Source organism: Phyllostomus hastatus, unplaced genomic scaffold, assembly GCF_019186645.2.
Source record: "Phyllostomus hastatus isolate PE091 unplaced genomic scaffold, TTU_PhHast_1.1 phas_scaffold_182, whole genome shotgun sequence".
NCBI classification, from domain to species: domain Eukaryota; kingdom Metazoa; phylum Chordata; class Mammalia; order Chiroptera; family Phyllostomidae; genus Phyllostomus; species Phyllostomus hastatus.
The window spans coordinates 29,648,564-29,668,905 of NW_025334013.1; the positions used below are offsets into that span (position 1 = coordinate 29,648,564).

The following is a 20,342-nucleotide window of genomic DNA, read 5'->3' on the forward strand; positions in this document are numbered from 1 at the left end:
GAGAAGGACGGTGGGACAAAGGCATCACGCTGCTTGAACACAGACACGAACCAGCACGGTGGCTGCTTCAAGCAGAGTGGACTTGTCAGGCCCTAAAAGTTGAGGGGGCTGAAGTCAAACAACTCCTCTTTTTCTTAAATTTTTTATTTATTGACTTTAGAGAGAGAAAGGTGGGGGGGGGGCATCAACTTACTGTTCCCTTCTTTATGCATTCATTGGTTGCTTCTTTTATGTGCCCTGACTGGGAATGAACCCTGCAACCTCGGCATATTGGGATGATGATGATGATGATGATAACCAGCTGAGCTTCGGCCAGGGCCTGCGACTTCTTTGCTCTCCATCTTTTTTGAGAATCTTGGCGTACTGGCATTGTCCAGGGTGTTGGAGAAGGAGGTGGACAAGGGGGACGTGGCCCTTGCCCTCAGGGAGTGCCCCGTCTGCTGGTAGAGAGAAATCTGTAAACTGACCATGGCAGTCGGGACAAGGTGGGCACCAGACACATAGTCTACAAACTTTTTACAACTGAAATATTAAATCTTTATTAAAATGTAAGACACACCATAAATACCTGAAGAAAACAATGAAAGAAGATGCAACTTTAAATATATTAAAATGTATATTACTCTATAGCGAACCCATACATCAAAATTGAAAGGGATGCCCTGGCTGATGTGGCTCAGTGGAATGAGCGCCAGCCTGTGAACTGAAAGTTTGCTGGTTCAATTCCCAGTCAGTGCACATGCCTGGGTTGCAGGCCGGATCCCCAGTTGGGAGCGTGCAAGAAGCAAGAGGCAGCTGACCAATGTTTCCCTCTCTCCCTCCCTTCCCCTCTCTAAAAATAAATAAATATAACCTTTTTAAAAAACTGAAAGGGATCAACCAATTGAGAAGATATATATTGCAATAGTATAAGCATCTTTAAAATATATGTATAGATGTTTATACATCTGAAAGAAAAGTTAAACATTGAGTGCAAAAAACAACAGATATGAACAAAATAAGATATTTAGAAAATGGTAAGTATGTGTATAAATATATATTTGTAAATTCAACAAATACTTATGATAAGATGTTTAAGTAGTAAATATGTAGAAATTAAATACTTTGTAGGTGAAAATTCAATTAAAATGCAGATGTTGTCTATCAACTGGAAAGAATTTAAAAGAATAGAAATAATGTTGCTGATGAGTATGTTATTTTGTGTACATTTAATTTCAATAACTTAAAACAAATACCAAAAACATATCAACATGTAATAATAAAACAACTTTGATTACAGCTTACATTCAATATTTTGTATTAGTTTCAGGTGTACAGCGTGGTGGTCAGACAGCCACATACTTTGCCAAGTGTGCCCTCCATACTTCCAGTACCCACTTGGTATCATACATAGTTACTGCAATACTACTGACTATTCCCTGTGCTGTATTTTACCTGCCCTTGACTATTTTGTAACTATCAATAACAAACATGTATTGAACACCCACTGTGTGCCAGGCACTGGGAATACAACAGTGAGGTCGACAGAAATCCTTTCAAGGTGCTTACATTCTCATGGGTGGGGAAGAGATGGACAGCAAAAACGCTCAGCATGCTAAATGGTGGTAAGTGTTATGGAAAAATACAAAGCTGGGAAAGGAGTGTTAGGGAGGAGGGTTGCACATTAAACAGGATGATCAGGGGAAGCCTTTTGAAGAAGGTGAATGAAGACCGAAAGGAAGTTCCAGAGTGAGCCACATGGATAATTAGGAGAAGCAGAGAGAACCAGTGCAAGGCCAGAGCGGGGCGGGGTGGGGGTGGTATGTTCAAGGATGGCAAGGACGCCAGCGCAGCCAGATGAGTTAGTAGGGGAGTAACAGAGATGAACTCCGGGCATTGGTAGAGAGGCCTACTTAGGCCATTAAAAGGACTATGGGTTTGAGGGTGAAATGGAAGCCACTAGGGCATTTCAAACAGGAGAGTGACAAGGTCTTGCAGAAGTTTCATGAAGATCACGAGGGCAGAGGGGGAGCCCAGAGCAAGCACACCAGCTGGTCTCGGGGTTAGGGAAGGCTTCCTGGAAGAATGGTTTCTGAGGATCGGTAGACGTTAGTTAGCCGGGCCTTAGACTAAGTGAAGCACTGCGAAGCGTGCTTCGGGCAGAGGAAACATTGAGGACTGGAGCTGACACCCTAGCGGAACTGGGAAGGAAGGAGAGGGCGGACACCGGTGGGGTCCTTGGTGTCTTGGGGGGCTAAACAGGGGAGGCTGACGAGCACGCTCCGGTGTAAAGCAGGGCGGAGCGTCGGGGCTGAGAAGAATCGGCCTTGGAGACCAGAGGGACCGGTGAGAGGTCGTAGGTCCCTGAAGGGCGCCGGAGCCTCTTCCGAAGCGCGAGACTACAACAACCACAAGCCTCAGCGGCTAGAGTTCCTGTGTCGCCAAGTACCGGACCGCAAGGTCACAGGGCCGGGCCCAGCGTCACGTGGTGCTGGCGCGTCACGTGGGCGAGTCAGGTGACGGTGCGGGGCGGACAGACTGACTGCGGGGCAGACGGTGGACGCAGGGACGTGGTTTTTGCTCTGTCCCCACCGACCCGGGCCCCGCCGTCGTTGCCGCCATGACGGGGTTGGCGCTCCTCTACTCCGGGGTCTTCGTGGCCTTCTGGGCCTGCATGATCGTCGTGGGTGAGGCCGGGCCCTGGCGGGCGGGGCCGGCTTCGGGGCCGAGCTGGCCGGTCTGGAGCCCATCGGGGACGTGGGGTCCCGGGAATACTGGGCTCCATTGCGGGCTCTGTACCCCGGGCTCCGGGACTTGCCTCACGCCTCTCGGGGCCTCTGACCCCGACAGAGGAGACGCGAATCTCCAGCTGCTTGAGGAAGGGCGCGGGCGGGGGTATGTGGGGGCCGCGGAAGCAGCCCTGGTCACTTTCTGTCGTCACCGCCTCGCTCTTGTCTCTCGGCTGTCGTCTCTCTTGCTCCAGAGCCGACCTGTCCAGTTCCTCTTTTTTCCCCGGTCCTTTAGCTCCCCCTTGCCCCCGCCCGCGGCTTGTTGGGTAAACCGGCGCAGACTGGGCTGGCGGCATCCGGCGGAGTCTGGTCAGAGGTTCCCTCCTCGCCCTTCCGCCTGGGTGCTCAGTTCTGCGAGTGCCGCCCGGGAAACGTCTCGGTCTGGGAAGGGTGTCATTGAGTGAGACGTTACCGAGGGAGTGGCAGATCGTGGAGGCCCGAGCAGAGGCGTCCGCATAGGCTGCCGTGATTTCCTGGCGGGAGGGGAGGGGACAGCCTGAGAACTGCCTGTTGACTTAGGTGCAGGCAGACCTTTGAGGAGGTAGCCCATCATCAGTTGGGCAGCAACTTCACGTGCCGTTCGGAGCTTCTCTCTCTTTAGAGAGCAGCCCCTAACGCCTTTTTTTCTCACTGCTGCAGGGATCTGCTACACCATTTTTGACTTGGGCTTCCGCTTTGATGTGGCATGGTAAGGGAGGGCACGGTGAGGATTCCCCCAGGAGCTGCCTCTCTGCAGCCTTCCTTCTTTGAGTTGAGCCCCCTCCTCCACCCCATCCCCAGCTGCCTGGGGTGTGGACCTTTGGGAGACATGAAGTCCCTTGTTTGAAGAACCAGCACTGGTGGGGTCGCAGGTGTGGGGGGATGAGTCCACCAAGGCTGAATTGCTTTTGTCCCTGTCTCCACACCAGGTTCTTGACAGAGACTTCCCCCTTCATGTGGTCAAACCTGGGCATTGGCCTGGCTATCTCCCTGTCTGTGGTTGGGGCAGCGTGGTGAGTGTTGGGGTGGTGTGATTGGGGGGTGTGGTGAGTCATGGCAGGCGGTGTCATTGGGTCCTTAGTCACCCTGAGGGCACTGACAAGGTTGACCCCATGCTCATTAGTTTCTTGTCCTTCCAGGGGCATCTATATTACTGGCTCTTCCATCATTGGGGGAGGGGTGAAGGCCCCCAGGATCAAGACCAAGAACTTGGTCAGGTAAGGTAGGGACCCGCTGTCAGCACTGGCCGCGTTGAGAGCTGCCTGGTTGTTTGACCCGACAGTCTCTTCTGACCAGCCCCCTGATGGGGTGGGGTGCTAGCGGGGCAGAGGGGGCTGGGGACTCTGAGGAGGCAGGTTGGTTTCTTTCTCATCTCCTCTTCCTCTCAACCCCCTTTGCCCCCTCCACCAGCATCATCTTCTGCGAGGCCGTGGCTATCTACGGCATCATCATGGCAATCGTCATCAGCAACATGGCGGAGGTGCGGAGGACGGGGGGCTGGGCATCTGTTCCAGCGTGTTACAGACATTGCTTGGGGAAGGCAGAGAGGAGGCTAGAGGGTGGGTTCTGATTGCTTCTCTGCCTCCCTCAGCCTTTCAGTGCCACTGACCCCAAAGCCATCGGCCATCGAAACTATCATGCAGGTAGGTTGGTGCGTAAAGGTAAAAAGCTGGGGTGTCTGCTGTCCCCCTCCCGCTCCCAGTTCAGACGCCTCATTTTGATATTGTCACCTACTTTGCACCGTTGGCTGGTATTGGCCTCAGTGCTCCCTGTCCGTCCCCCCAGGCTACTCCATGTTTGGAGCCGGCCTCACAGTGGGCCTGTCGAACCTCTTCTGTGGAGTCTGCGTGGGCATTGTGGGCAGTGGGGCTGCCCTGGCTGATGCGCAGAACCCCAGCCTCTTCGTGAAGATCCTCATCGTGGAGATCTTCGGCAGTGCCATCGGGCTCTTCGGGGTCATCGTGGCGATCCTTCAGGTGCTGAATCCGGGGCGGTGGGGGGGCCTCTGTCCGAGTCCCTGACCCAGCTTCACCCTCTCCCTGAGGAGCTGCTGCAGTGCTCCCGTCTCCACCCGCAACCACAGAACCCCCGAACGGCCTTACCACCTTCTTCCCATGCTCTGATTCCCCCCTTCAAAGCTTTCGATTTAATTTTGTTTCTAATCTGGAAACACACTGTCGTGTTTTTTCTCTGTTGCTTTGTGTCTGTATGTTTAATTTAGTCTCCTCTTGTTCTGTTATTTTGTCTCCTTGGGTTGGGATCTTGTCTGTGTTCAAATCAGCCTGTCCTAGTGTGTTTGACGCTGGTCAGCAGGGCCTGCGTGTGCCCTTGTGGACAGCACGTCTGAGTTGTGTGTCTCACCTGTCCGACAGTGTGCGAGTTTGTGACCAAGGACCAGCCTGGGGGTCTGAGGGTGACTGTGGTACCTTGCTGGATTAATTCTTGGCAACTGGTGCTGTCCATATGTCCACCTGTCTGTCCCACAGCCTAGCTGTGGTTGTCTGGCTGTCCCTGTCCATCTGTGTGTGTCTGTCACAGCATGCCATTCTGGCTCAGCCACCCATCTGTTGTTATCTGTCCATCCCACCATGAATTTGTTAGTTCTAGTCATTTGTCACCATCTTACCTGCTCCTCTGTCCCTGCCTGATTTCTTCTGTTCTTTCTTTTGCAGACCTCCAGAGTGAAGATGGGTGACTAGATGATCTGTATGGGTGGGGCCGTGCCCCACTCTTATTTATTTGTGGTTTTCCTGGGACAGCTGGAGCTGTGTCCCTTTAACAGGGCTTGGTATTCTGAGCCCTCCCTGCACTCACTTCTCGCTGCCTGTTGACTTGGAGGCGCTGCCTGACTGGATCCTCAGTGTGGGGAGCAGGCTGCTGATGACTGTGTGCAGCTGTGCACCTGCGCCCCACCTCCACTCCAACCCGTCTTTGCAGTGTTTGTGAAATAAATGTGGTATTTGTCTGGGCCAGTGTCGATTCTGTTGCCCTCCTTCACCGCCTTTTGCCTAAGGGTAAACAGGCCTACAGGCCTCACCTGGTGCCAGCCTCTTGCCACTCATACATACTGTCTCTGCTCCGGATGGAGCTGGCTCCTGGGTGGGGTGGGGAGGGTGCTGGGCTGAGGACTCTGTACCTCTGAACATCTGTGTTGAAGGGTGTGAGGGAGTGTGGGGGGGGGTGTAGGTATGGCCCCAGGTGTTTGTGTGTTGGGAGGGGGAGAGTGTGCTAGTCCCATATCCTTGGAGTTCTGTCTGCAAAACCCAAACTGGCCATATCTACTTACCCAGCTCTACCCTCGGGCATCCACCCCTCTGCCCTAGTGGGGCTTGAGGCTCATTTGCTTCTGCTCGTTCCAGCATCATCCCCTGCCAGTGACTAATTTGATCCCTTGTTCCTTGGGCCTTGTCCAGCCACTGCTGCTCCTGTCCATGTCCAATCTAATCCAACCTCCTGTTATCCTATAAGCCCCAGCCACAAAGTTTTGTCCATACCTTTGAGTGTCCTGTCTGACTAGCGCCCATTCCGCTGGCCCCTGGCAGATCTTTAATAATGCTCCCATCAATGGGTTGCCAAATCCCTAACCTCCCTGCCCTAATCACCTGGCTCTTTGGCCGAGTTTGCTGTCCAACCCAGACTCCGCTGCTCCGTGATGGGCTTGATCTATCCATGCGCTGTCGGGTTCGGATTTCGAATCCAACCCTTTAGATGAGCCCGACCGATTTCTTAGGCCCCTCCCCGGTTCTGTACCACCTCTGTTCCCTCGCTCCGCTGTGCTCGGCCGCGGGCAGGGGCGGGCGTTGGAGGCGCGCAGCGGATGAGGGCGCGCAGGAGGCGGGGGCCGCGGAGGCGCGCGCGCGCGCGGGCGCGCCAGGCAGGCCTGCCTCTCCGAGGCACCGTAGAGCGGGAGGGAGGTGGCAGCGCTGTGGTCCATCGGCCCGCGGGTCCGTGGGTCTGCCCGGCCGCCCGGCCCCGCCCTGCCTCCCGGGGCGGCTCCGCACCATGGCCCGCGGCGGCGGCGAGAGGCGGCCCGGGGGCCGCGGGGGCCGGGGGGACCGCTGACCGGGCGGCGGGAGGCGGCGGGGCCGGGCCATGGGGGACGGAGCCGTCTGCAGCCGCCGGAGCCGGGAAGCCAGCCCCAGCTGGAGCGGCGCCCCCTGTTGAGCGCCGGGTGAGAGGGGGGCGCGCGTGGCCCCAAGCCCAGGGCCCCGAGATCCCAGAACCCGCCTGCGATCCCCGCCCAGCACCCTGTGAGAGGCGATAGCGGTCAGACCCTGGCCTGGCATTACCCCACCCCACCCCCATCCCTCGGTTCCCCCCGGGCTCCTCTGCCCGCCCCCGGCCGGCCTCCTTTATTGTTCCTGCTCGCCCGGGCCTCCAGGCACGGGGAGGCGCTCCCTCATGTTTCTTCCTGCCTCGGCCCCTACCTCACATCCACTCCCCCAATCCACGCCCCCCACCCTCAGGCTCCACACCCTCCGGGTCTCTGCTATGTCCCCGATCTCGGGATGCCACGTGTCCAGGCGGCTCAGCCCTCCAGTCCTGCCCAAACCCACCTCACTGCCCGGGCGGTCAGCTTGACCCATAACCCCTACCCCGAGGAGGGGTGAGGGGTGAGAATGTTTGCACGTGCAGCCGGGTATTGTGAGATGCCTGGGAGATTGTAGGTATGGTTGTGTAAGTGCAGGACCAGCGGCTTTGTTTGTGAGTGTGTAACTCGTGTGTTACTCTTATGGCCATCTGGGTGTGTCTGTAGGTAGTTCTCTGTTTCCGAGGACAGGTGACTATAGCTGGGCCAGAGGGTGTCTGTATGGCTTCGCGATACTGTGCATCTGTGAGACTTTCTCTGCTCCCCGAAGCTGGGCTGGAAGTGGCTGAGGAAGTGCTTCTGCTCCGTTGGACCCACAGCTGGAGCTGTGGCCCAGCAGGACGCTTCCTTCCACGCTCAGTGCTGCACTTCTGTTCCAGGTGCTCAAGCCTCTCCGCTCTGGGAGTCAGAACCAGCAGTGCTGGGCAGGCCCAGAGAGTTCCTGGAGGTGTTTGGGGAGGGGTGTCCTGTGCCCCACCCTCTAGTTTGACCTCTTGCTCCAGAAGGAAGGGACCCCATAAACACCTTGCTTGTATTTGGGCCACCTGGATGCTGAGGGCAACCTCCCAGCCTGGCTCTCACTGGCCTGGCCTGCTTGCCCCTGGGACCTGTTTGACCAAACACTGCGCAGCGAGCTCCCAGGAGGACTAAGTGAGGTTATGAGTACAGAGCTCAATAAATGGTGCCCCTCCCCCGGACCACGAGTCCTGGGGTGAGGCTGCTGCTCTGTGCGGTGTCTGTTCTCTGGGGTACAGGTACACATGTGGGTCTGTAGGTACATGTGTTTCCATGTTTAGGTAGGCACCAGTGTGGTCAAAGGTCACGTGTCCCTGTTCCTGGGAGTACATGGTGTGTGTGTGTGTGTATAAAGTCATGCAGTAAGGGCATGTACCTGACTGTGAGGGTGTGTGAGGCTGTGCCTGCGTGTCAGTGAGGTAAGTACTCAGGTGTGTGAAGGCGTGCGAGTGGTCAGTTGCCAGAGACTGTGTGTGTGTATGTCTATTCGCAGGTAACATGTGAGTCCGTGAGTATCAGAGGTGTAAGCAAGTAAGTGTGAGGAGGCAGGGCTGTGGGGGTGCGCAGTGGGCAGGAGGTGGGTGGGTAGCCTTGCCCGTCCGGCCCTGACCTGCCGTGTTGCTTTCTTTCCTGCCTCACTCAGGCCGGCAGCCGGATGCCCGGGCCCACCGGGTGGGCCAGAGGCCACCTGCGGGATGAGCAGACTGCTGGGGGGGACGCTGGAGCGCGTCTGCAAGGCCGTGCTCCTCCTCTGCCTGCTGCACTTTCTGGTGGCTGTCATCCTCTACTTTGACGTCTACGCCCAGCATCTGGCCTTCTTCAGCCGCTTCGGTGCCCGAGGCCCCGCCCGAGTCCTTCACCCAGCTGCCAGCAGCAGCGCCAACTGCTCCCGGCCCAACACCACGGCCCCCAGCTCCGGGCTCCCCGAGGCCCCCAGTGTCCGGCCCGGCCCCACGGCTCCCATCCTGCCGCCCTGTCCTGACTCGCCACCTGGTCTTGGTGAGCCTGCAGGGTAGGGGCTGCCCCTAGGGGTGGGCAGAGGACCTAACGTTTTGACTGGGGGAACGGAGTTTTGACCAGTGGGGGTACCAAGGGTACAGGTGTGTTGTAAGAGGGCTGTTCCTCGGGTTCTCTTGCCCACCCCCCGAGGGAGAGGACTGGTGGCCCTGGACTCCGACGAAGGCCTGACTCCTGCCACCGTCCTGCCTGCAGTGGGCCGACTGCTGATTGAGTTCACCTCGCCCATGCCCCTGGAGCGGGTGCAGAGGGAGAACCCGGGGGTGCTCCTGGGTGGCCGCTACACACCGCCCGACTGCGCCCCAGCCCAGACGGTGGCAGTCATCATCCCCTTCCGGCATCGGGAACACCACCTGCGCTACTGGCTCCACTACCTGCACCCCATCCTGAGGCGACAGCGGCTGCGCTATGGCATCTACGTCATCAACCAGGTGTGCTGTCTCTGACCCCCAGGCTGGGCACTGGCCACCAGGGAACCCACGAGCGCCCGTGGGCGTGGAGTCCGTGGCCTGTTGGTGCGCATGTGGGTGTGGGGTGTTCACGGGTGCTTGTCTGCCCGCGTTCGTGTGGGTGTGTGAGTTACCTGTGGGGGTGCACGCATGTCAGTGTGCGCACAGGAAGGTTTGTGAGCGTGCAGAGGAGAGTACTCGCGTGTTTATGTTGGCATGCATCTGGCGGGTGTGTGTGTGGCCCTAGTCTTTGTTTGGCGGGTGCCACCCTGTGGTGGTAGAGACCTGGGGTCTGCTGGCGCTGAGGCGATGGTGAGGCCCGAGGGGAGGAGGAGGTGGCCCCTGAGCGAGGGATGAAACCTGCCTTTGGGCCCAGCACTGGCCACAGCTGAAGGCCAGGAACTCGGCTCACTGTCCGAGTCCTGCCATGGATGTGGCCAGGGCTGGCTGCTGGGCCCCGGAGAGGATCCAACTCGGGCCCTCGTCCACACAGAGAGCTCCCAGACTTGGGTGTGGGTCCCTGTAGACTCCAGGACAGTGGCGTGTGACTGCAGTTGGAACCGGGGCCTGTGGGAGCACCGAGGGGCCTTGGTGCAGCCCTGGGCTTGGAGGTGATGGTTGAGACAGGTGCTGAGGGACGGATGGGCGTCAGCTGGCAGGGGGACTGCAGGCCACAAGCCCCAGTGAGAGAGCTAGTCTCGCGGGTTCAGGGATTGCTGGCTGAGGTGTGGGGTCCAACGTGAATGGTGGGTGACAAAGAGGAAGCTGGGGGAGCCAACGGGGCCAGTCCAGAAGGGTCTTAGGAGGCATGCTAGGCACTTGAAATCCAGCTCGAAGGTGGGGGGGGGGCACACTGTAAGGTTCTAAGGGGGCGATAAAGTGCCTGTTTGCTTATAGAAAGATTGTTCCAATTGCCCGTGGAGAATGCACTGGGAGGAGGAGGCCAGAGGCAGGGTGACCAGTGGGGCGAGTCTGGGATGCTGAGGAAGAAATGGTGAGCGTGCGTGTGCGTTGGGCAGTGGCTGTGGGCTGCAGGAAGGATTTGGCACAGGCGCTGGGGAGTCAGGAAAGGGAGATGCCAGGGCAGTGCGAGGGCTGCGCCTGTGAGCAAGGTGGAAACAGGAGCTGGACTGGGTCTGGGGGAGAGCTCAACTCTGAGTCCCTTTCTGCACATGACGAGTCTGAGTGCCCGGGGGAAGTGTGAGAGGCGTGATTAGCCGGCAGCTGGACCAACGAGTCAACCAAGGAGTGAGGTCTGAGCTGGAGAGAGGGGTCTGGCAGCCACAGGTGTGCAGACAGTCCCTAAACCAACACCTGCCAACCTGCCCGGGGAGCATGGGCCCTGAGGGGAGAGGGATGGGCGGAGAAGGAGAGAGCTTGCCACAGAGGCTGCCAGGGTTGGCGGGAGAGGTTTGAGGAGACCCAGGAGAGTGCGGCGCCCTGGAAGCCCAGGAATCAGTGTCGGGAAGAGGCAGGCGAGCGCGTGAGCCCTGCCGGGGGAGTGAGGAAGGACGTGGACCAAGAAGCGTCCAGTGGATTTAGCAACAAGGTGGGCCCAGCGAGAGCCATTTCAGGGGCATGGTGGAGGCGGAAGCAGATTGCAGTGGGTTGAAGAAGGAATCAGTTTTGAAAAATGGAAGTAGGCAGTTGGAGACAACTCCTTAAAAAAAACAAAGCTCGCTTACAAGGGACGGCGAAAGGTAGGGTGGTGGCTGGAGGGAAGTCCAGACGGGAGAGAACCGAGCTGCTTGTGGGCCATGGGGGAGAACCCTGGGCTCCTGGCTGGTCAGAGGTTCTGATGAGCCGGGAATTCATGCACGATCGCTCCAAGGGCTGGTGGGAGAGAAGATGCAGGGGAAGGAGGAGAGAGAGCGGGGAGGGCCGGGCAGCTCAGGGCTCTGGGGAGCAGCTCCCGCCCCGTCAGGCCCAGGCTGGCTGGTGGAGGGGAAGGGTCGTTGTTCCTTCTCTCCTTCCAGAAGGGCCCACTCAGAGACGCCCTCCACAGCAGCCTCTCTGGCCTCAGCCCGGGATCACAGGTTGGGGCCCCAGGCTCGCTGGACCATTGCTGTCTGTAGAACCTGCGCCCGTCATTTTGTTGGAGACAAGTGAGCCTGGCTTGGTCCTAACCCCTTGTCCTGGTCTCAGAGGCTCCCCTGGGAGTTGGATGTAGGTCCACGTGAGCCAGAGGGGACAGGTGGCTGGGGCTCCGTAGCTCAGTCCCCATGGTGTCTGCATCGCAGACACCGGCCATTTGGGGCCCTCATTGTTCATCTGACTTTGGGACCTCGCTCAGCAGGGAGGTGGTGGGCTCGGGGCTGCTCGTCTCCAGGATCCGCAGTGGCACAGAGGAGACCCCTGGCACAAAGAATGGGGCCGCAGGGCGAGCTCAAGTGAATGAACGATTGAAGTGGGAGCTCTAAATCCCAGTCTCGTGGGCACTGTGCACACGAAACGCATGGGAGGGGCGGATAATGGTGCTGTGGCAGGAGGTTTGGTCGAGGAGGCCTTCCGGACATGGGTTTGACAAGCAAAGGGGAGCATCCCGAGCAGGGTCAACTGTGGACAGCAAGGCCAAGGCAAAAAAGCCTGGCACGTGCTGGGGCTGCTGAGGAGTGCAGCGTAGCCGGGCCTTGGTGTGGAGGGCCGCGGGCGGAGAGGAGGCTAGAGCCAGGTCGTGAAAGGCCTTGGAAGGCCTGGTCCAGCGTGAGGAGCTGGACTTGATCCTAGGGGCTGGCAGGAGCCACGCAGGGGCCGGGGGATGGGCAGAGCTGGCCGGTGGGAGGTGCTCTGGGCAGTGGTGAAGTGGCAGGTACGTGCCAGCCACAGGCCCACAGCTGACCTGTGCCCTCCACCCACCCCAGCACGGTGAGGACACCTTCAATCGGGCCAAGCTGCTCAACGTGGGCTTCCTAGAGGCGCTGAAGGAGGACGCCACCTACGACTGCTTCATTTTCAGTGACGTGGACCTGGTCCCCATGGACGACCGCAACCTGTACCGCTGCGGCGACCAGCCCCGCCACTTCGCCATTGCCATGGACAAGTTCGGCTTCCGGTGAGAGTTCCCTTTTCAGCCGGAGCCCTGCCCCCACCTTCCCCACCTGCCCAGACCCTGACTCCCAGCCCCAGTGTCCCCTGCTGCTGGCCCAGGGCACACTCTCCCCCACCCCATGTCCGTCCTCCGTCCGGGGCCCCCTCCAGCCCCTCACTGATGCCTGCTCTCCCGCCCAGTAGACTGCCCTATGCTGGCTACTTTGGAGGCGTGTCGGGCCTGAGCAAAGCCCAGTTCCTGAGAATCAATGGCTTCCCCAACGAGTACTGGGGCTGGGGAGGTGAGGATGACGACATCTTCAACCGGTGAGTGGGGACAGGTGGGGAGTAGAGCGGGTACGTGAGAGGGGACGTGCAGATGGGGCGGGGCGCCCAGCCCTTCCTGGTGCCTGCCCCAGACCGTCTGTCCCGTGCCCAGGATCTCCCTGACTGGGATGAAGATCTCGCGCCCAGACGTCCGCATAGGCCGCTACCGCATGATCAAGCACGACCGGGACAAGCATAACGAGCCCAACCCTCAGAGGTGACCGCAAGGGCCCCGAACCCCTCACTCCCTTGGGGGACCCCCAGTGCCGTGGGTCCCCAGGGGTGGTCGTGACCCCAAGGCCCCTGCTTCTTGACTTGTAGAGATGAGTCAGCACCTGTGATCCCTGGTCCCCACCCTCGAGCTGAGCCCCACCGGGTGAGACAGCGCTCACCCGGCCTGGTTCCTGGAGGTGCTAAACTGTAAAGGCAGGGCTCACATCGTCACCGAGTAGGTTGCATTCCCATCGGTGTCCTCGCAGGTCTCACTTGTGCCAGAGCAGATAGGATGAGAGACAGCAGGCACTGGGCTCAGCTCTTGGACCCTGGCCCAGCAAAGGTGGCCTGAGCCCTGGGTGTGTGGGCGGGGATGGGTCGGACAGCACTGACCCCTCTGGGACCGGAGTAGGCGGCCCCGTCTCCGAGCATGTTGCAGCGTCTGGGGTCTGGGGCTGGCAGAAGTGCCCGAGGGCGTGTGCAACAGGGAGAAGGGCAGTCCTGGCACTTCAGGGACTGTAGGGTGCATGCCCTGTGGGCGAGGAGGACCCAGAGCCGGATGTCCCACATGAAGGCTGTCCTCAGGAGGGAGTTGGGTGGTTGCAGCATGGGGGATCCGCACAAGGTGCCATCCTGGCTGAGGGACGGTGGAGTCAGCTGGAGTTTGACAAGGGTTGTTTATTCAACAAATATTTGTCACACACCTACCTTGGGCATGGTGCTGTGTTCATCAGGCTAATGGAGGTGGCCGGTTGGATAAAAGGAAATAATATATGTAGGAGTTGGGAAAGTGAATGTGCATGGGTTACACTGAGAGTCTGAAATTTGTGGGTATTGAAACTTCTGAGGGCTGAGACTGACAGTGGAGAGGGTCGGTGCTGGGTATTCAGGGCCTCACATCCGGGCTTGGGAGTTTGTCCCAGGGCGTTGGGGAGTCATGGAAGGGCTTTAAGCAGGGACAGGGCAAGATCAGAATTGGTCTTGGAAGGATCCCCTTGGAGCTTGAAGAAGGCGAAGAAGGGCTGGCAGAGCTGCTGGGTGGAGCCGGAGGGGAGCAACCGGCTTGAAGGAGTCAATGGGGCCCCAGGGCTACGGTGGGTGTGAGGCTGCTGTGTCCTAGCTGGGGCAGCAGGGTGGTTCTGCCCTGAACCCAGGGTGTGAGAGTGGGAGAGAGCCACACTGACGGGGGTGAGGGTTGGGGAGGGAGGTTGATGTTTGGCAAGGGCATGAAGCACCAAGTGCCCAGGGAGCTGATGAAAAAGCAGTTCAGATAAAAAATTGTGGTGAGCAGGGAAGGGGCAAAAGAATGGGAGAAGAAGCCTCAGGGCATCTGACAGAGTGTGCTCAGTTGGGATGGATGGCTGCAGAGAGGGATCTGAGCCGAGCTCTGAAGGACCGGGAGGGTCAAACGGTTGGTGTGCTCATGGGGTGGAGCTCAGCTAGAAGCACTTGCTAGTACCCCTCGGTCCTGTTTCAGGAATAGCCGCCATCAATTAGGGATGTCTGCTCTGGGTGGGGAAACAGCAAGACAGCAAGACATTCTGATTAAAGGTACTCTGTAGGTGGTGGTTTCATCTACCTGGCTGCTTTTGCCTCAGATCTAGGAGTTCTCCTGGTTTCCTCTTCCCCTCACCCTACATGTCCCCACCATCAGCAAGTCATGTCAGTGCCAGCCCCCAAACATCTGAGCCCATCCACTTTTCCCTTTACTACCCCTTCCTGTGCTTGGACTACTGAAGTGACTTCTCAGTGGTTTCCCTGCTTCCCCCTCGCCCTTCTGTAGTTCATGCCTCATGTCCCTCCCTTCCCCTAAACTGGGCTAAAAATCCCTCGGTATCTTCTTGCTCACAGAATTGAAAAAACTGCTCCCTCTGACTTACAGAGCCCTGCCCATACATGCTGTAACCTCCAAGCTAATCTTACCTGTTTCTCCCCTTGGCCTGTTAGCCTCTAGCCACTGAGCTGTGCACCTGCTCATTCCCAGTTTAGGGTCAGCAGGTGTTATTACCTCTGCCTGGAATGCTCTCCCTCCTGCTCGCAGCTTGTCACATACTCACCCCTTCCCTGTGTCTTCTTGGTTTCCCTCTTCTATGTCCCTTAGCATTCTGATGTATTCCTTGTGAGTTACCTGTCCTCCCTAGTGGCATAGACTTGCCATGAGAGGAAGGACCTTGTGTCCTGGTCATGGCTGTGTCCCTGCTGCTTAGAGTAGAGCCTGGCACCTGGGGACTGCCCAATCAATCAGCAGTGTAGGAGTGATGGGAGGATGAGCAGACACAGTGGGTTTGGGGAGTGAAGGTGGTGCAGCCGACGCATGGCACAACGCCTTTGAGGTGCCTCCGGGATGCCCCACGCCTGGGTCCAAAGCTTAGAAGGAAGGTCTGAGATGAAGATTGGTGAGGATGTCACAATTCTGGACTCAAGTGGGTGAGATCTCTGTTTTGAGGGCAGATACAAGAGCAAAAGGGCTCCGGGCAGGTGGAGGGGTGGCAAGGAGAACCAAGTCACCCCCAGCAGGGGCTGGGATGGCTTGAGCCTTGGCCCCAGAGACATTGGGCTCAGCGGCCCCCCCTGATCTGGACTCCCTCCCATCCTCTCTAGGTTTACCAAGATTCAAAATACGAAGCTGACCATGAAGCGGGATGGCATCGGGTCAGTGCGGTACCACGTCCTCGAGGTGTCTCGGCAGCCGCTCTTCACCAACATCACAGTGGACATTGGACGGCCCCCATCATGGCCCCCTCGGGGCTGACACTAAAGGACAACGTCTCCTGTGCCAAGGATTGCTGGCCAGAGGACTGACCTACAGCCTGGCCAGTGGCTGTCCCGAGGGGGATGCCCCAGGACTGAGACTCTGGGCTCTGTTTTCTGAGGGTCTTCAGTAGGCCCCCCAGCTGCACCTGGAAGTTTCAGAACCCACTCTGGGGGCCTTCCCCCCTGACCAGGCCCCTCAAGTGTGGCCCCCTGGGGTCAGCCCTCCTTGCCCCCCCTCCCCACCCACTGTCAGGGTCGGGCCGGCCCCTGCACTGCCTCACCGAGTGGCCTGGGCTAGGTCACTCCACCTCTCTGTGCCTCAGTTTCCCCTCCCTTGAGTCCTCTTGGGCCTGGAAGAATGGGAGGTATGACTAGGGGGCAGTGCCACTTCCAGGAGGACTTCTCAGACCTGGGGAACCCCCTTGCTCCCAGGGGAGGGGAAACCTTTTTCATTCAACATTGTAGGGGGCAAACTCTGGTGGCCCCCTGCTGAGGAGCAGCCCCAGGAGGGGACCAGAGGGAGTGCTGTGTTACTGCCTGGGATCTTGGGGTTGGGCTTTGCATGGATGGCAGGTGGGGCTTGGGTCAGTCAGTCTGCTTCCCACCTCCCTGTCTCAGAGAGAAGGCAGTAGCCCCAGGGCCAGCTTGTGTTTGTATATTGCACAGAAACTTGTGTGGGTGCTTTAGTAAAAAACGTGAATGGAGCAGCCCCTTTGTCTGTTTGGGGATGGGAGTCTGGGTCTGCGGATGCAGACCCTGGGTGTGTTGTGGGAGGGTGCATGGCCCAACCCGTCGGTCTATCCCTGGTTGTCCGCTCCCACCCCATCCAGGCCCCTCCAAGCAGTGCTCACTAGACTCACGCCCGCTCTAAGGAGAAAGGTTTGCTCTGCCCTGCCTCTGAACCAGAAGAGGCAACGAAGTAATAAATCCAGTAGGCCCAAATTTCTCAATTCTCCCGCCTGTCCCGAAACTGAAAGTGGCCAGGGATGAGCACAAAGTATCTGGGGTCAGGACCTTGTGGATGGTTCAGACTCCAAAAACACCTATCAGCTGTGGATCGGATTGGCAGCGAGCTGTGTGACGCCTTCTAGACTTGGAGTGGAGGGGGCGGGGCCTGGAATAGCGGCACAGTTTCCCCGGTGACCGCCTCACGGAAGAGGCGGGGCTAAGGCCCTGGTCACCACTGCCCGACTCCTGCGGGCCGTGGTCAGGCAACGCGGCGCCCCCGAGAGTCAGCCAGAAACCGGCAGGGGCATATCGGGTAATTTGATTGTGGATCCTGGCGGCACAACAACGGTGGTTTTTGGAAGAGGTCGGCAAGCGCGACAGCTTAGGGGCGTGGCCTGTGAGCTCGGGAGGGGTGGTGGGAGTGGCCAGGCTCAGACGCCCAGCCCGAGTGTCCGGCAGGTCCAAACTTGCCCCTGTCGGGCCATGCCTGGGGACTCCCCATCGATTTGGGATCTGGTAGAGGAGCACGTTCCGCTCCCGGAGCTACCCGAAGTGAAGAGGATTCTGGGGGAGACGACGGTGGACCTGAGCCTGGAGCTGCGGGCAGAGGTGGGGAGAGTGGGAAGGTGGGTCACACCGCAGGTCCGTGCCACCTCTCGGGTGATTTCCCCAGTTCCTCCGGGTTCCTGGCTCTGCCGGGTTATTCGAGATCCTGCTGGATCTCACAGTCCGCCAGTCCTCTCTCGTTTGGCTCTCCCTTTCCCCCCATTCCTCTCAGCCGTTCTCACCTCCGCCACTTCCCTCAGCAGTAGCAAGGTGTCTTAGTTCTCCTTGCAGGTGATGATGTTACGGTCCCTGCTGGAAGAGGCTCGATCCTCCCAAGCCCCTGGCTCTCGCCGCACCTCTGATGCCTCCTCCCTTCTGGCACCATCGCCCTTGCTAAGAGACCTCGTGCGCCAGGAACTACGGCAGCTGCTCCAAGGTCTTCGCCAGAAAGCCATCTATGAGGGCAGGTGGGAGCCTCAGATCTGGGGTTGGGCCCGGGTCCCCAACCCTCAGATGGGCTAGTCCTGCACCTGACAAGGGGCCAGGGTTGCCTGTCCTATGGCTTCCCGGAAGGAGACCCTGAGTTTCCTTTGTGTGCACCTTCTGCAGGGACCAGAACCAGGCCTGGGTCCAGTATAGCCCCAGGGTTCTGCGCTTTGCCTTGGAGGAGTCCAGGTGTGATTTTCCAGCACAGGAGATATTCCAGATGAGAGCTGGTGAATCCAGGTAAAGTGGTCATAGGAGAGGAGGGCGCTGTCCTTGCTTGGCAGGAGGCCCCAGTTAATTGGTGGGTCCCATCTGACTCCATGCAGGAGTCCCGGTCTGGGGCCAGACACTTCTACAGCCACTTGTGGTGGGCATGAGCACAGGAGGGCTGCAGAAGCCCTGGAGACACCGGTCAAGCCTTGGGGCAGGCAGAGCATCCCGGAGAAAGTGACTGTCCAGTAGTCACGTGGTCCTCAGGGTTACAGAACAGGAGGCGGGCTGGGCTAGAGAGGGCTGGGGAGTGAATGAGATAAACGAGCAGGGGCGTGTTCATAAGAAGTGAATGGCAGCAACTTATTTTTAATTCTCACACAAGCCGGTGAGGTGGGTGATGTTCCCACGTTGCAGATGAGGAAACTAAAGCTCAGAAAGAATCATCAATTTGCCCAGGGGTGGCAGAGCCCATCTGCAAACCTAGACTCCAGAGCTCCTCCTCTTCACACCATGCAATATTGCTTTTGTAAGAAAAGACACAAATCATCTAGAAGAAGTGGCATTTGTGTCCTGAAGGCCTCAGGTGAGGCAACATGGAGAGAGTGATGTTGACTTCATCTCCTAGCAGCTGTCACAGGGACTTCATTGTCATCAAGGACCAACTGAACATGTCCAACATCGATCAGGTTGCCGGACACCTGCGGTGAGGCCCCCCGAGTGGGTAGTGGGGGTGGAGACAGGGAGCTGGGGAGGTGAAGAGCTGGGCTGGAGAGAGAGGAAAGGGAGGCAGCATACCTGGGTGGGGGAGGGGAGCTGTGAGAACAGGCTGAAAGGTGGAAAGGGCAGGTTGTTGCAGGGCTGCTGAGGTTGCTGCCAGGAAGTAGGCAAGCAGGAATGCCAGCCTGGGCCATGCCTCGAAGATTTTTATCTTGAGTTGGGGTCGGGGGAGACCACAGAAGAGTTTTAAGCAAGGGAAGGGCCATGATGTGGGGGAGAATGGGGGCCAGAGGGGTTGCAGGCCCAGTGTGGTGGCGCAGAAGAAATAATGGTGCCTGTCGAGTTGGGTACTGGGAGGCATGCAAGGAGAGGACACACTCTGCCCAGGAGGGGGCTTGGCAGGGGCTGGAAGGCTGTGCTGGGCAGCGGAGGGCAAGGTGGGCTGAGAAGAGAGGGCCTGGAGGGCCTCGTGGTGAAGCTGGAGGTCGGGGCCATCTGAGACCCGGCCCTTCGGCACTGCTTCCGGCTGCTGCACTCCCACGTGTCCCAGGGGCCTCCTGGAGGAGGAGTGTCACACCTTGGAGAGGGAGATCCCTATTCTGCAGGTGAGCTGCAGCGCCGGGTCCCCCTGAGCCCCCAGCTTTTCTACCGAGTGTAGGTCCAGCCACCCCTCACCTGGTTAGTGTGAGTCCACGTGTGTGTGTCTGTGTGCGTACGTGTGTATGAAAGCTCTGTGAGCCCCGTGACCATTTCTCATGGGTGCGCTTTTTGTGTGTGTGAATACAGAAGTCCAAGATTCTGGTGGAGCCCTGGAGTAACCTGCTGGGTTTGCTCCCCAGTCTTTTGCCTTCTTCCCTTCCCTAAGTCTGGGTCTAGGCCAGCCACCACCTTGCTAAGCTGGGCTTTTCAGGGGGGCTAGTGTTCCCTGGGGCTGTCCTCAGGTGGTGCCTGGACCCTGCCAAGGTGGTCTTGGCTTCTGCGTTCTACCCTGCCCTATCCCACCCCTGCTATGGGGCTAGAGCACTGAGCCGGCTCTCCCTACAGCGCTGCCTGGAAGAGGAGTACACAGGGGCATCCCAGCCCTCTGAAGCAACCCTAGAGCCCACCCTGGCAGGTGAGGAGCCTGAGCAGACCCCTGAGAAGCCAGCCTCCTCTCTGCCCCACTCCCAGCCATATCCTAGGAGAGCAGGCCGCGGTGTCTGAGATGGGCCTGTCCTCCAGAACTAAAGGAACAGAAGGCGGCCATGCAACAGGAGCTGCAGACACCCCTGAGGCCTCCTTGCGTCGCCCCGAGCCACAGGTAGACCAGAGCGATGGGCTGCTGGACAGGGTGGGCTAAGGGTCAGCCTATGGCCCTTAATGGCTACTCCTCGTTTAGGCAGCAGCCCTTGGGGTCCTCCAGCCAGGGCCTCAGATCCTCGCCTTACCTCTGCGGAGCTGCTGGAGTTTGGGCCAAGCCTCTCCAGCGATATCTACCTGCTCCTCCTCTGGAACACAGGCCTCAAGGCCTGGCTGCCACCCACCGCTGGGGACGGAAGCTTCAGTGCAGCCCCAGAAGGCCAGCTTCCACCCCAATGTCCAGTGCGGTGCCCCAGGCCCCAACCTGACGGGCTGGGCACAAAGGCGGCTTTGGCTTCTGCTGGAACTCGCCCCATCTGCTACCGCCACTTCTCAGTTGCCATGGCCCAACCTGCTTCAGATCTGGTCTTGGATAGGACCCCAAGGCTGTCCGTCTGTCTGACCCTTGCCCCACCCCCCTGCCAAGGTCCTGGCATTAGGTCCTGACCATCACAG

At 58.6% G+C, this 20,342-nt stretch overlaps 3 protein-coding genes across 9 annotated transcripts; all 3 read left to right on the forward strand.

The window, feature by feature from the left end:
- The first annotated feature begins 2,475 nt into the window (after window positions 1-2,475).
- Window positions 2,476-5,715, forward strand: ATP6V0B (ATPase H+ transporting V0 subunit b). Its single transcript, XM_045859086.1, has 8 exons — window positions 2,476-2,666; window positions 3,408-3,456; window positions 3,677-3,760; window positions 3,887-3,964; window positions 4,158-4,227; window positions 4,339-4,390; window positions 4,533-4,723; window positions 5,420-5,715. The coding sequence occupies exons 1-8, from the start codon at window positions 2,600-2,602 to the stop codon at window positions 5,444-5,446; spliced, it is 618 nt and encodes a 205-aa protein (XP_045715042.1). The 5' UTR covers window positions 2,476-2,599; the 3' UTR covers window positions 5,447-5,715.
- A 938-nt stretch (window positions 5,716-6,653) lies between these two features.
- Window positions 6,654-16,338, forward strand: B4GALT2 (beta-1,4-galactosyltransferase 2). 2 transcript variants are annotated; one of them, XM_045859095.1, is made up of 7 exons: window positions 6,654-6,918; window positions 8,495-8,850; window positions 9,064-9,299; window positions 12,179-12,369; window positions 12,546-12,671; window positions 12,784-12,888; window positions 15,486-16,338. In XM_045859095.1, the coding sequence occupies exons 2-7, from the start codon at window positions 8,547-8,549 to the stop codon at window positions 15,634-15,636; spliced, it is 1,113 nt and encodes a 370-aa protein (XP_045715051.1). In that variant the 5' UTR covers window positions 6,654-6,918; window positions 8,495-8,546; the 3' UTR covers window positions 15,637-16,338. The 2 variants fall into 2 exon arrangements, with proteins under 2 accessions (XP_045715051.1, XP_045715052.1); XM_045859096.1 differs by having other exon boundaries at window positions 12,549-12,671.
- Window positions 16,339-16,817: 479 nt separating this feature from the next.
- Window positions 16,818-20,329, forward strand: CCDC24 (coiled-coil domain containing 24). Of its 6 annotated transcripts, none has more exons than XM_045858940.1 (8): window positions 16,818-17,195; window positions 17,412-17,599; window positions 17,742-17,858; window positions 18,457-18,534; window positions 19,099-19,153; window positions 19,593-19,662; window positions 19,770-19,848; window positions 19,927-20,284. In XM_045858940.1, the coding sequence occupies exons 1-8, from the start codon at window positions 17,070-17,072 to the stop codon at window positions 20,153-20,155; spliced, it is 942 nt and encodes a 313-aa protein (XP_045714896.1). In that variant the 5' UTR covers window positions 16,818-17,069; the 3' UTR covers window positions 20,156-20,284. The 6 variants fall into 6 exon arrangements, with proteins under 6 accessions (XP_045714896.1, XP_045714897.1, XP_045714898.1 ...); XM_045858941.1 differs by having other exon boundaries at window positions 18,460-18,534; XM_045858942.1 differs by having other exon boundaries at window positions 17,424-17,599.
- The last annotated feature ends 13 nt before the right edge of the window (window positions 20,330-20,342 follow it).